Below are 15,197 nucleotides of genomic sequence, written 5' to 3'. Positions count from 1 at the left end.
TCAAAAGCCTTCTAGGGCCAAAAAATCCTTAAATCGAAGGCAAAATTGTGTGCATGTATAGTTTTCTAGGGGTCTAGTAAATGTTGTTTTAAAAATCAGGTTTCCAAAGGAGTTCACCACCCAAATAAAGTTTGTAGTCACATAGGATTGGTGTACAGGACATCAGAAGATGCTCCTTCAGTGTCCTTTGTGGGGAAGGGGGTGCTATGAGCATTTGGTTAGATACAGTGTTAATTTTCGAAACTTTACTCAGAAACAGTACTTGCCAGATTCATGAGTGCCTTAAGTCAGGTTTAACCATTTAGAAAAGACTAGGGGCCAAGTTAGGAGGGCAGAAGAGTGCTGGGGAGGGGTGTTCTGCCCATCCCCCATGATAGTTCCACCACCTGCTTCCCTCACTGGTCTAACTGGTCAGGGCCTGAGAATTTACCAAGCCAGGGGATCAGTGGGCCCCAGAACCTTGCCTTAAGGTGAGTACCATGTTCTGTCTCTGCTTCCTTTGTTCACAACCTATCCCTTCCACCAGTATAGAGGGCATGCTTCATGTTCAGCCTTTTATAATGCTGAAGTAACCAACTGAAATACCACCTTTTAGAGATACGAATAGTAGAGTGGTTCTGTTTTTCCGGTAACTGTGCCAGCTGTGTTCTATTGAATACAGTTTCACACTGGAAGAGGACTCGCAGTTCTGTAACTTATAAGTCACTTTGCATTATTCAAACAATCTGATGAAGTTTTTCAGTCATCTGATTCAAAGGTCTCCACCCCTCAACACACACACAGTGCCTGCTGGATGTGATGCTCTCTGCTTAGCAAGGGAAGGAGGCAGTGGTCAACACTCCCACTCCCCACTGGCTCTTTCTGCACTAGCTCTATGGATGGTGGAAAAGGTAAGGAAGAGGGCAGACAGCAGCGTCCTGTTGGTGGTGGTGAGGTCACTGTCTCACGCGCACACACACGTACATTCCATTATGGTTTATCACAGGATAGTGAATCATTCGTTGTGCTCTACAGTAGGACCTCGTTTATCCATCCTGTATATGCCAGTTAGCATCTGCTAATCCTAAACTCCCAATCCCTGCCCTACTCCCCTTCTCCTTGGCAATCACCAGTCTGTTCTGTGTCCATGATTCTGTTTCATAGGCTCATTTGTCATATTTTAGACCCCACATCTAAGTGATAAATGGTATTTATCCTGACTTCACTTATGATTATTTCTAGTTGCATCCACGTTCGTTTTATTGCCTCTGCCTCACAGGAAGTCGGAGAGAGAGAGAACCTATTTTCCAAACACTGATCTTCCAAAAGGGGATTTCTTACCAGCTCTTTTGTCAACTTATGTGAGGCAGTTGAGTTGCTGCTGCTACTGCAGCAACCCCTCTCAGCAAGCCCTACGAGGAGATGCCTAGCTCCACGGCTCTCGGCTCTCTGCCTTTAGAAACCCGGTCTGGCTATCAAAACAATCTCTAGTCGGCTTTCTGGACTGGTGCGGATGCACAGACCCCAGGAGTACTTCCTCCCTGTATCCCACTCTTCTGCCGCAGCAGACCACCTTGTTCCTCTTTGCAGCTCTCGTCCTTCTGCCTTACACCCCTTTGTCCTGAGTGTGTCAAAAGCCCAAAGAAACAGGGTAGGGAGGCTGGAAACGACTTGGAGGAGTAAAGAGAGGGAGCAGGAAGACAGTATGAAGAGGAAGCTGGGAAGAATCCGCAGCAATCATTTTTGTTCCATTATACTCCTCAGTCTAAGACTGGGTGGGTGGACAAGCCAGCCACTCACCTGTGCAGAAGGTGGGGCTCAGACTCAGAGCTTGTACCAAACACCCAAACCCTTCATTTTCTAAACTTGCTTTCCCATTGCAGGTGGAAAGCAGGTGGGTTGGGATTCATAAAGCTATACTTTGTTCTCCTTTTGCTTGTTTTTTATTTCAAACAACATAGACTAACAGCACCTGATCTGTCTTGTTTGTGGTTGACTTTAGAAGGAGTCCAGAAATAGCTGATGGCAGGACTGCGTTCCTTCTCAGCGAATTCAAGGACCCAGACATTTTCTACTCTGCGGTAAGCCCCCAAAGGATACCCGTATCCTAAACCCCAGACCCTGTGAATACTTCCCTTACGCAGTGGTCTGGCACTCGCATCTTCCTAACCGTCCCTATTCCTTCTGCCCTCCTGAGCAACTATCATCTTCGAAAGCCAGTTCCCATGCTGCTTCCCTTCCTGGGAGGGCTAGTCAGGACGACGCCAGTACCAAACTCTGCCCCCCTTTATACATTCCACTTAGAATCCTGAGTAGAGATATACCAGCTACTTGAGTCAAGCCTCTCATGTTGTTACATTTTTGTGGCTATGATGACAAAGTAGAACAAGATAATATACCTGCATATAAGCTCCAGGAGACAGGAGCCTGGTTTTATCTCATGTACCACTGTCTCCCTGACACCTTACATAGGGCCTGACATTTAGTAGGTACTCAATAAATTTTTGGATGAAGTAATTTTCGGCCTCTTCTCCAAATGCTCAATTTATCTCACCTCTTAGCCACTGTGCATTACTTGCAGTTACTCTTGTATACCATCATCCCTCCTCTTTGCCTCCCTCCACCTGTGGCCCAAAATGCCCTTTCCTGTTCCTTCCGCCCTCCTGAGCAACTGTCATCTCCGAAAGCCAGTTCCCGCCCAGCTCCTCCAAGCTCCCGTGTGCTCCTGCAACACTGCAGATGCCGGGTCGATGGCTTGCTCTGTCAGGCTTCTGCAACACTGCAGATGCCGGGTTTGATGGCTTGCCTTCTGTCAATGCTGCATTCAGTGTCTCTCCCTCACTCGGCTGGGACACCTTCAGGAAAGGGACTCTGTCTGGATCAAGTTGGTACCCCTGGGGCATATCACAGCACCTGGGCCTGAGCATCTGGTGAGTAATAAGGATGCAGAGTGGTCCTGATGACTGTGGACACTGAAGAGAGAACAGCTGTGTATCGCCATCTTTAAATTATCAGTATATCCTGGGCATACTGTACTAGATAATTGTTTTTGTTTGACGTCTCTTTCACTTCGGCTTTTTGAGTCTCCCATTTCATCTGCTAAATGAAGAAAATACTCTTCATGGGTTTAATGAAGATTGACTGAATATGAGTATACTGTCTAATCTGGTGTCCATCATATATCACCCTGACCTTCATATATAGTAGCTTTATTACTGTGAATTATGGTCCCTGAAGATCTGTGTTCGGTCCGGAACTGCAATTGACTAAAGCAGCCTCCCCTCAAAAGGGGCATGTGCTGGGTTGTGTGCTTAGTCGTTCAGTCTTGTCCGACTCTTTGCAACCCAATGGAGAGAGGAGCCTGGCAGGCTACAGTCCCTGGGGATTCTCCAGGCAACAATACTGGAGTGGTTGGTGTCCCCTCCTCCAGGGGATCTTCCCAACCCAGAGATTGAACCCAGGTCTCCCGCATTGCAGGTGGATTATTTACCATCTGAGCCACCAGGGAAGCCCAAGAATACTGGAGTGGGTAGCCTATCCCTTCTCCAGGGGATCTTCCTGACCTAGGAATTGAACCGAGGTCTCCTGAATTGCAGGCAGATTCTTTACCAGCTGAGCTACCAGGGAAGCCCCAAAAAGGGCTTACACATTCCATTTACTCTTCCAGAGACAGTGAAGCACTGACACTCTTGAGGACTAATTCCTATCCAAAAATGGTTAACATTTCTAAAATATTTTGATGCTTCAGTTGCCTAGAAATTTTGCATTATGGAGGAGTTTTTTTTTTTTCCTTTTTGGACAATGCAGTTCATTTTTATTTTTTCTGGCTGAAAGGGTTTTCTATTTATTTAAAAAAAAAAAAGAAGAAGAAGAAGAAGTCCAAGAGTTACAAAAGAGTAGTTTAAGTGATTTATGCTTGGTTTCTAAATGCAACATATGTGTTTATACATAATTTAAAACTCAAAGAAAGCATGCTTATACAATTGTGACTTTAACATTTAATAACTCTGGATGCATACATGATGGAAACAGTCCATGACACCTGAAAATATCATTTATGGAACAGCGTACAATTCAGTGCTCTCAGCTTGGATATTACAACCATATTTCATAGAGCCTTGCTTGGTTTGATTTTCTCCATGTGGCTGATAATGGTCTTCGGTTGTTGGTAAGTGATTTTACAAATTTCATTTATAATCCTGGCCCTACGATTACCTAAGCACTGTTTCTGGCAAGTTAACGTTTATTATGCTCCAGTCATGTGTACCTTCAAGGCTACTGATGTGACTGACTGCCACAGGGAACAATGTTAGTACTTTCTGTCTCCGCTAGAATGACAGCCACCCCCACAGCAAGCATGCTGTATTTCTAACAGTAGAAGTTCAACCTTACAGGGATATGTGAACTAGGTTGACTTTTGTTCCATATGTGCCTCAAAAAAAAGAGAAAAATCTCGTCCTCCTCATAGGGGGGACTTTTGGCACACAGAAGCTGATGGGGAGCAGTAGGGAGAGCACTGGGCTTGGAGTCACACCTGGGCAGTCTGCTCTGGTCTTTACTAGCTGTGTGACTTGGGCAAGCAAGATGACATCTCTGAGCCTCCGAGATCCTGACCAACAAGGAGAACAATACCCTGCTTCAGCAGGCTGTGGTGAGAGGACGTGGACTGCTGCCCTGGCACAGAGGTAGGAGCTGAGTGACACTGCTGAGAGGATGGATGCAGGCAACGCAGAAGACATCTCACCTGCAGCAGCCCAGGGCAGCGCATGCCTGTGCCCACGGCGGGAACAGCATGGAAGATTCACTGGTTGCATTTTCACAGGTTTACGTTTGCAAAGCAGGGCATCCTTCTCCACGTGTCTGAGAGTCAACATTCCTCTAAAACCCATCATGGGGAAATTCTGCATCCTCTTCCATCCCCTCCCCGCCCCCAACAACACTCAAGGCAATGTCATACAAAACGAAACATGCCATCTGCCAACCAGCAGAGGCGGAGCCGCCAATACTTTGGACCAGTTTAGCAGCCCTGTTCTGCTTCAGCCTCCTACACCCCAGTCTTCCCCAGGCACCAGAGCTGTGAGGATGCACAGTGGGGCGAGGCGTGCTGGACAAGGGTGCAGCGCCTCATGTTGTTTCAAGCCAGAAGGAAAGTGTACTGGGAAGAGGCCACAGAAAAAAGCCTGGTGAGCCCACACCTAGGGACACAGCTGGGGAAATAAATTAGCTACTCTATTGCACGTCTACCCACACAACAGGCCTGGGTCTAAATCTCCTCTCCCTCCAGCAGCTCAGAGGCAGCCCCAGGCTCCCCAAGAGCCATCTCCACTGACAGGCTCCTCTCCAGGTTCTCCAGCTCCCGGCGCACCTCCTCCATGAAGCTGCCATCTTCATACTCATCAGGGGCCTCTCTCGGCACCAGGCTCTCCCCGTCCTCATCACGGCCCCCGACGAAGGTGGGCTTACACACGTACACCAGGCTGTGGCTGTGGAGGGAGAAATGGGGAGCCCTCAAACTAAGGCCCCGCCCACTGCACGACCCCAGCTCAACTTCCCCTAACCCCTTGCCTTCAAACACCCCGATGGAGGGACACCTGTGAGCAGGTGTCCTCAGAAGGCAGCTCTCCTGTGTCTAGCACAGGTCTGTCCTCCTGTGACTGACTCGCTGGGGCAACCCCGAGGACTCCGAGGTCTGACAGCTTACAGCCCCTTGCCTGCCCAGCCCCCCAGGCAGAAGCAGCCCCTGAGAGCTCACCCACTCTGCCCGTGGGCTGGACCCAGAGTTCTATCTACCTGCCCAGCCACCCTGGATTCTGCTGGGAAAGAAGGCAGAGCAGCGGCCGCTGAGTGAGACGCACACTGAGAAGCCAGCCTCCAGCAGGCCTGACGCCTCGCATCCCTCCGCGGCCTCTAACTGCTGGCCGCTCTCCCGGGCCCCCTCCTGCCTCTCTGCCCGCACCTTCTGTCTCCTCTGCCCTCTTCTCTGGTTGTCGTCATGATGGGCCTGGGAGCCCTCCCCACCCAGTCTTTTTAAAGGCATCTACCCAGGAGGCTTCAACTCCCCACCTGGATGAGCCCAGATCTGTGCCCTGGCCACACCTCCTGAGCCCTCATTCTCAAGATCGCCATTGGGCCCTCCATCTGGAAAGCCCAAGGACACCTCAAACTAAACCTGTCTTAAATCCATATCTCCCCCTAGCCTCTGCTCCTGGGTCCCCACTGGGTGGCACCTCCTGCGCTCTCGGCCCTCGACAGGAAGGACAGGTGGGACCTCACCTATGGGGCTGGCAGAGGAGGCCACTGGCACATGGGCACCGGTCCAAAGCTCCATCGGGCTCCAGCTCCCAGGTGATGAGGTCCAGAAGCCGGCTGGCAGGGTCATGGCAGAGTTCACCCTCCACGGGCAGGGGTGTGCACACAGGAAACAACAGACCTAGAACCGGCCGAGAGTCACCTCTGCGCGCCCAGCACCAGGCAGGCAGGCACCAAGAGAAGGAGCAGAGAAATGGGGTGTGGCCTCCCACCTTCCACTGTGAACCCCAAAGTAGAGGTTAGGATTGAAGACATGGAATGGTAGGAAACAAGAATACCAGCATGGGCTCAGAAGGGAACAAACTGAGAAGGCTTGAGCAGTTAGGACTGCCTGGAAGAGACGGGCTGGTTCTGGGTTTTGAGGCCAGAGGTCTGAAGAAATTAAGACTAGAAAAGGGCATTGAAGTATTTTTGGACAGGCAGGAATTACTGTAACAAAATACATATATGTGTGTTCAAAGAAAATCTGAAAGGATATAGATAAGACTTATCTGTACCTGCTAGTCTTCCTACATTGAAAATATATTTGTATAATTAAAATATGAAAAGTGTGTGTGTGTGTGTGTGTGTGTGTGTGTGTATAAAACAGAAAAACGGGAAAAAAGGGGGGTGGGTACACGACCAACAAAGGCCTGAGGCTGGGCTGGTGGGAGAGGGAGGCAATGAGATTCCCGAAAGACCCAAGAAGTGAGTGGCGAGAAAAGGAGGTCAAGCAAGCTGGACCCAGCGAAGGCCTTGAAGGGCCAACTGAAGGGTCTAGTTGAAGTGAAAGGACAGGAGCAACCACTGCTCCCAGAGGAATGCTACCAGCAAGCCATGTCCCTGAGGAAAAGCGCTGGGGCAGCGGGCACCGCTGGACTGGGGCAGTGGAGGGTCTGGGGAGTGCTGAGCCAGCCTCACCTGGGGGGGCAGTGGGAAAGGGGCCCACTGGCAAGAAAGTGGGCGGGCCTGGGGATGAGGAGTAGGGTGAGGGTCTGCCCTCATCCACACATCTGGGGGTGTCCCTCCCTCAGGCTCATGCATCCTGAAAGAATTAAGTTTCTAGGCATCACAGCCCCCCACCCTAAAAAACAGACAGGGACCCAGAGAGCTGGCCTTCGGCCCCAGGCAGAGGTCGTGGGGCTTAGACGCATACCAATGAGTACTGGGGACCCTGCCCAGGAGGGGGTCCCTAAAAAGGTGTGATGGCGTGGGCAGGGTCCCAGGAGGCCCAGTGTGTTGGTACGTGGGACGGGGCTTGCCCAGCACCCGGGGGGGCGCCCGCGCACCTCTCTGGAAGGCACAGCACAGCCCCGGCTGGCAGTCCCTCTGATTGTCACAGATGGTCCCGTTGCCGCCTGCAGCGGGAGTTTTGCTGCAGCGACCCCACACGCACAGCTGGTCTCCACAGCACTCGCTGTCTCGGGTGCAGAGCTGCAGGAGGAGGGAAGATACACGGTCCAGCTGCTCACAGACCTGGAGGAGCCTAGCCTGTTCCTACTCCTGATCCTGGAGATAGCACAGGTCAGCGAACCCACATCCTCCTCCCATTACAGACAGGAGGAAACCAAGCCCCTCGGTCTGCAGGCCTTTTAGGGATGCCAAGGGGATGGAGACGAGGGCTGAGCAGGTGGAGGGAAGCATGGCATCTGCAGGAGTCCTGCGCAGCTCGAGATTTCACAGAGGACGGTCGCATCGCCTCGGCTCCCCCACAGACCTGGACCTCGCCTCCTGTTATCAGGTAGGAAGATGGCTTCTGGCCCACAGACACAGGCAGCAACGTGAATCTGACTGCCTGACTAAACGAAGGCCCAAGCCTGGGCAGCCCTGTGGATGGGCAGGCCCTGCGTGCCTCGGCCCTGGAATCACACAGAGTGTGTGGCACCCAGCAGCCGCCCAAGCACAGGTAGGGCCAGGTGGGGCAGCAAGAAGCCCTCGACTTCCTAAATGTGTTATGAAGGAGGGAGGGAGTGTTAGTTGCTCAGTGGTGTCTGACTCTTCAGGACCCTGTGGACTGTAGCTCACCAGGCTCCTCCATCTATGGGATTCTCCAGGCGAGAATACTAGAGTGGGTTGCCATGCCCTCCTCCAGGGGATCCTCCCAACTGAACCCACGTCTCCTGTGTCTCCTGCATTGGCAGGTGGGTTCTTTACCACTAGCGCCACCTGGGAAGCCCTATCAGGCCGTATGATTGCCTTAATAACAGAAAGGACAAGAAAGCCTATATATGGTCGGGTCCAAAGCATCTGTTGGGCAGAGGGAAAGTCTCTCTTCCCTGGCTTCCTGCTTCTTGGTGGAACCTCCAGCTGGAATATGCTCTGGCTTCTTTGTGGGCCCCCTTCTACCCCTGCAGAGCAGACTGGGAGGAAGATGTGGGGGTGGGTTGCCCCTTCCTTGCCCAAGGGCTGCCCTGCTGTTGCTGGCTGGGATGGGTCTTCCCCAGGGAAGGGACGAGGTGGGGCCTCCTCCTCAGCCCTCTCCCCCTATCTCTGGTATCTATGAGGCAGGCGATGGGCCCAGAGATCACTAGGTGGGCAGGGTGGCAGCATGTCTGCAGACGGCTTCCTGATCACCCCAGGAGTCAGCCCCACCGGGCACCATGGACTAGCTCTTTCAAGTGTGGACACGCTGGGGCCCTTTAGGAGGCTTTCGGGAAGCCCAGCTACGAACCGTGGGCTGCTGGCCTCCTCCCACAGGTGCCCTTGCCTGGGCCCCCATGGCTCAGGTGCTGCTGCCCCAGGATCTCTGGGCACACTCACAGTCTGCTGGTCCCGGCACGGCTGGCAGGAGTACTCGAAGCTGGAAAACTGGCAGTACCTGCTGGGCCCGCAGTCCTCGTCAATGATGCACTCCTAGGCGGGGAGGAGGGAGCAGCTTCGTCAGTGACAGGCAGAACAGCTGACCCATGCGCCCTGGAAGGCCCACTTTATCCCAGTCTTAGCCCACGGGAATGGCCTCCAGGCTGGCAGGGCCCTCACCCACCCAGCACGCCCAGGCTGCTGCCCTGCAGGGTGCCGCACCCGGCGCACACAGTGGAGTCTGTGTACAGCCCTCCCCCTCACATACCCGCGGCGGGAGCACGAAGACTCTGGGCCATTCTTCAAGGCAGAGCAGATGGATTTAATAAGAAGAGCTAATGAGCTCCAGGCTCAGGCGGCTGCACAGGAGGGGCTGGGGTCCAGGCCCAGCAGACCCCAGCTGACGGTGAGGGAAAGGGCTGCAGAGGCTGTGCAGCGGGGTGGCTGCAGCGGGCCCTCCTGGGGGTCCTGATCTGGGGTCCAGGGCTGTCTGGCAAGGAGCTGCCACAGTGTTGAAGGAGAAAGGGTATGTCTGGCACCCAGCCCTCCAGCCCAGGTGCCTTCTCAAGGCTGCCAGCCCTGCTCGGCAGGAGAGAGAGTGAAGAAAGGGAGAGAAGGCATCTCTCCACCCCGAGGCCCAGAAGAGGGAGGAGGCCACGGGAGAGGCTGCTGTGGCCCAGCCAGTCACCCTTCACCGCAGGAGCATGGCTGCTTTAGCTCCAGACCTGCTGTCAGGCTCAGGCCTGGGGACTGGCAGCTTCCGAGGGAAAGAAGGGCAGAGGAGGTGAAAGGCCTCGTATCAACCACTGACAACCACTCACGGTGCCAGCCCCATGGGCTCCGTGTCCCACCTCCCTTCATGACTCCACCACCAGGCAGCAGGGAGGGGTTACTTGCCCCACACTGCCAAGCAGGAAACTGAGGCTTGGAGGGCAAGGGGTCCCCCAGGACAGTACTGTATTCAGGGCAGGGGCTCCCCTCCACCACCAGCCCTTGGCTGAGGGGGCTTAGGGCTCCCAATGTGGCCGTCTGAGACCCACGGAGAGAAAGTCTCCTGAGGCACGTGTTCGGGGGCCTCAGCAAACCTTATGGAAGGGTCGAGGGGAGGGAGGGAGGGGCCTGCCTTCTCCTTCTGCCTGGGCATGCGCCATGCTGAAAGCAAGCGTGGTGCCAGACCCAGAGAGCCCCAGATGAGCAGGCCCTGGCCTGAGTGCTCTTGAGCTGAGGTACCCAGGGCTAATGGGTGTGGACAAGAGACTATGAACAGGGTCTTCTAAGGACTCCCCCAGGGCGAGAGCATGAGTGCAGGACTAGGGATCAGCAGGGCAGCTATGGCCAGGCAGCCCAGGGAACGAAGCTCTGTTCCTGGGAGTGACCGGTGTGTCCCCTGGTCAGCACTGCAGGGCTGAGAAGAAGGGCACTCAGTTCAGAGCAACTGTAGGTTTGGCTCCTGCACAGGACAGCTGTAGCCCTGGCCTGGCACTGACCCCCAGCCTGGCACACCCCAGAGCACAGGTCATGCTTCTGTTCACCAAGCAAGGCTCGCCCAGCAGAGAGGACCATCAGTCCCACTGGACACCATCTCCCCGCAGCCCCTCTGAGGGATGGCAAGCAGGAGGCCAGCCTGGGGATACGGTGCAAGTCACCCACATGTCCCAGGCTCTGCGCTCACCAGGGGCTCCAGGAGGGACCAGGGCTCTGACACCTCTGAATAAGTGCAAAGTGATTGGAATCTCTTCTGTCACTTCTCAAAAAAAAAAAAAAAAAACAAAAAACTGTCCAAGTGTAACCGAGCAGGACCCTCTGGGGCCTCCCAGGGACAGACCCCAATCCCCTGTCCTGTTTGCCTCTTGTTGGTAGAAAAACTTATGCCTCTTCAGGCCTTCCCTGAGTTCCAAAGAACACATTTAATCAGAGAGGTGAGAAAATGCAGAGCCATAGGAAAACACTCAAGCAAGACAAACTAATAATAGTTTAGCCATTAAAAAAAGTTTAGGACCTTTAGCTCCTCCTCCAGGACTACAGACAATACTCAGAGCCATAGCCTTCAGCTGTTTGACAGACACTAAAACCCCCACCAGGTGGAAGAAGTCACCTGCATGCTGACCACAAACACACCCCAGAAGAGCTGGGACCAGAAGCTTGATGATGACGACTCCTGATCACGTCGCCACCAACTCAGAAGACTGTCCACGAACTGGTCAAACACAGGCGCAACTCTCTCCCTCCTTTTGTCTTGAAAAGCACTTTGCTGTGCTCTACAGCAGGTTCTTATTAGCTCTCTGTTTTATACATGCTGCTGCTAAGTCGCTTCAGTTGTGTCCGACTGTGCGACCCCATAGACGGAAGCCCACCAGGCTCCCCCGTCCCCGGGATAGTAATCTGTATTTGTCAATCCCCAACTAATAAGAATCTGCTGCAGAGCGCAGGCAACTCCACTCAGTACTCTGGAGTGGCCTACATGGGAAACTAATTTAAAAAAAGAGTGGCTGAATGTAAACATATAACAGACTCACTCTGCTCTACCCCTGAAACTAACACAACATCACAAATCAACTATACTCCAATAAAAATTAAAAGCAAAAACCCTTCTCTGGGAGAAGGGAGTTCAGGTCTTTTGTGCTCTAGCCATGGGTACCCCCTGCTTGGCCTTACAACAAACGCTGCACTTTCCTCCACCACAACCTGGTGTCAGCAGGTTGGCTTTACTGCATGTGGGCAAGCGGGCCCAAGTGTGGTTCAGTAACAGAAAGATAGCACGCCGCCCATCACCTGCTGCTGCTGCTGCTGCTGCTAAGTCGCTTCAGCCGTGTCCGACTCTGTGCGACCCCAGAGACGGCAGTCCACCAGGCTCCCCCGTCCCTGGGAGTCTCCAGGCAAGAACACTGGAGTGGGTTGCCATTTCCTTCTCCAATGCATGGAAGGGAAAAGTGAAAAAAGTGAAGTCTCTCAGTCATGTCTGACTCTTAGTGACCCCATGGACTGCAGAACGACCTAAACGTGCTCTTCTCTGTGTCTCCCCAGAGTCCCACTCATCCTGGCCCAGCAGCCCACGCCTCCACCTCCCACCCACGGCTCCGCCCATGGCGTCCATCGCCACGGCAAGTGCAGCAGCTCAGCAGGCAGGGTCTGCCTTTCAGAAGGGGTCACCCTTGCCCCTGGCTCCCAGCACAGCAACCCGAAAAGGTCAGCAGGCCACCACTGCTGTTCTTACCAGGGAGAAAACTGAATCTCGGAGACGGTGGAAGAGCCTCCTGAATCAGGGGCTGAGCCGGGGACAGGGCTCTCAGTCTGTGTGACCCCAGAGCCCATAAGTAAAGCACTCAGCCATCATGCCTTCCTGGACACAGACTCAACTCAGCCAGTTCAACCAGAAGCATCTGACATATTTTCCAAAACAGAATAGCAAGAACTTGGTGTGGGAGGGAGGGAGAGAAAAGCAGGGGGCCCACACGCAGCAAGGCTGTTCTCTGAACTGGGCTACATTTTGAAGCACTGACGCAATCGTGAATATGAGAAGGCCCTTGCCCTCAAAGATTTATCATTTATAATTGAATGATAAAGAAGGGTAAGAACAGACAACTTACTACCAGAGAAGCTAGTTTGTTTTTCTCACACAGAAAAGATATTTGACCTCACCAATAACCAAGAAGACACAACTTAAAAGAGCAGGGTACCATGCTTTCACTTAGAGCAGAAACAAAAAGTCCGATCCTATTTGCAGAAGGCAGGATACTGGCCCCTCCTGCACAATGCCCACACCCTCCTCCCTGGGAGCTGTGGACATGTCATGTTACATGGCCAGGGCATAAAGTCATGGGTGGAATGAAGCATGCTAATCAGCTGACCTGATGTAAGGAAAGAAGCCCAGGTATGCGGGGCCATCCAGTGTAATGGTATGGGGCTTTCTGCATGGCAAGGAGCAGCAGTCAGTGTCAGAGCAAAGCCATGTGCAAAGACCCCACCCACCCAGTCATCCAGACCTCACTGGCACTGAATATGGATGTGCCATGGGCCACGGATCATTCTCTCTCTAGACCTTCCAGAAGGACCACAGCCCAGCCAACACTTTGATTTCAGTCCAGCCTTGGACTTCTGACTTACAGAACCATAAGATAATAAATTCCTGCTGTTTTTAAACCAATAAATATATGATAGCTTATGATAGTGGATATGATAGCAAGGAGCTCAAACCAGACAATGTTAAAGGAAATCGTGAATATTCATTGGAAGGACTGATGCTGAAGCTCCAATACTTTGGTCACCTGACGTGAAGAGTCAACTCATTGGAAAAGACTCTGATTCTGGGAAAGACTGAAGGCAGGAAGAGAAGGGGATGACAGAGGACGAGATGGTGGGATGGCACCACTGACTTAGTGGACATGAATTTGAGCAAACTCCAGGAGATGGGGAAGGACAGGCAAGCCTGTAGTCCATGGGGCTGCAAAGAGTCGGACATGACTGAGCGACTGAACAACAACCAATACGACTGAACAACAACAACAGCAAATATACAATAAGTTGTGATGGAAGCAATAGGAAACTAGTATAATATCCAGTGTGGGTAGGGATTTGAGAAACTGAGCATGGCCAGATGGTAATTTGCGGGTTATTAAAATTTAAGTAGATACGCTTTGCAGGCAAATTCATCAGCATCTATCAAAAATGTAAATGCATACAGATCCTTTGAGCGAGTATGTCCACTCAGGTGGCTATCCTCAGAAACACTCATCCATCAATATGTGCAATATCCGAGCACAGGGATGTTTCAGGCTACACTGGTATAATATTCGCAATCCAGAAATAATGGAAATGCTCGAGAAGAGGGGACTGATTAAATTATTGTACAACCATTTCAAGGGAAAATGGCACCAGGCAGGCACTAAAAAGGATGAGGTAGTTGTTTGCACTGTGATGCTTACAGTCCATCAGTAAATAAAACAAGCAAGTGGAAGAAGCATGCAATCCCACTTTTGTAAAGCAGAATAACAATGTGTAGGACATGTGTGTGGACCCAGCACGTGGGGGCACCCGGTGGATGTATATATCAAGTGGATGGAATCACTCGTCCATTACCGGAGCAATCCAGCCTACAAAATGCTGACTGTTAGCAATGATTTGGGAACCGAAGCTAGAAAATATGCATGTTCCATTAATTTGATTTCTCATTCTCCAATAATCCTATATGGAATTTTCACTATATACTTTCTCTTCCAGATCTTTAACTAAAAAGATAATGTGCTGGGAATTTCCTGGTGGTAGAGTGGTTAGGACTTGGTGCTTTCAATCCCTTGCAGCATGGCAGAAAAAAAATAAAAATTAAAAAAATAAATGAGCTAAGACCCTTTCCTGTTCACAGCTCTCCATCAAGAAAAGAACAGGTTTATCCTCAGGAATATCTTCCTTTCCCTGAATTGACTCCTAATGCAGAACAAAGCAATCCCTACAAAGCCACAGCAAAGCAATTAATTTTTTTTTTCTATGTATGGAAAATTTTTCAGCACAGAACTTTGCCAAACACTTCTGAAAAATCCAAATACACTAAAGAGATGGTTTCCTTTGCTGACATGTTTCTGCTACCTCCAGGGGCTCTGGCAGGTTATTTCAGCATGACTGCCCCCCAAGAAAGCTCAGTGCTCTGTTAATGGTCTGCCAGCTTGCTTGTTGTGGGTGTGTATTTCCAGCAGCCTCTAGAAATGCTCTTTGAGAATCGTGATCATACGGGAAACCTTGGAACTTCAAACTGTGAAGAGCCCCTAAAGGCCACAAGAGCAGAAACAGAATTCTGATTTTGCCACTTCATAGCTGTGACCTATCTCACAGCGCTGTGGTGCTGAGTTTGTGCTCTGTTAATGTAGCCATAGCAACAAAAGACAGGGCATCCTAACCCCATGTAGTCATAGCAACAGAAGACTGGGGATCCTAATGCCCCCAGTCCCTGATTTCCCCAGGGATCCCCCTTGCCAGGGGACTCGCTGTTAGCACAAAGGCAGGTCTAAACAACAGGGGCTGATGCCTCCATCAACAACTCCCTATCTTGACCCCTCCCAGCACCTGGGCATTTCACACCTAATCCTGACCAGTCTCTATCCACAGAGTGTCACCAAGCGTAGGTAGCTGCCTGGACCACT

General features: G+C 51.8%; 1 protein-coding gene across 1 annotated transcript in view; it reads right to left on the bottom strand.

Moving 5' to 3' along the window:
• Window positions 1–3,875: 3,875 nt before the first annotated feature.
• Window positions 3,876–15,197, bottom strand: part of DKK3 (dickkopf WNT signaling pathway inhibitor 3) — a 51,188-nt gene continuing 39,866 nt past the window's right edge. The window contains exons 5-8 of the mRNA XM_042233057.1: window positions 9,028–9,120; window positions 7,557–7,701; window positions 6,253–6,409; window positions 3,876–5,462 (exon numbers count right to left, since the gene is read on the bottom strand). Coding sequence (XP_042088991.1) covers window positions 5,243–5,462; window positions 6,253–6,409; window positions 7,557–7,701; window positions 9,028–9,120 — 615 coding nt within the window. The 3' untranslated portion in view covers window positions 3,876–5,242. The remainder of the gene's footprint in view (window positions 5,463–6,252; window positions 6,410–7,556; window positions 7,702–9,027; window positions 9,121–15,197) is intronic.

The sequence above is a fragment of the Ovis aries genome, chromosome 15 (assembly GCF_016772045.2).
Source record: "Ovis aries strain OAR_USU_Benz2616 breed Rambouillet chromosome 15, ARS-UI_Ramb_v3.0, whole genome shotgun sequence".
NCBI classification, from domain to species: domain Eukaryota; kingdom Metazoa; phylum Chordata; class Mammalia; order Artiodactyla; family Bovidae; genus Ovis; species Ovis aries.
This window is presented reverse-complemented; position numbering and strand designations above follow the sequence as displayed.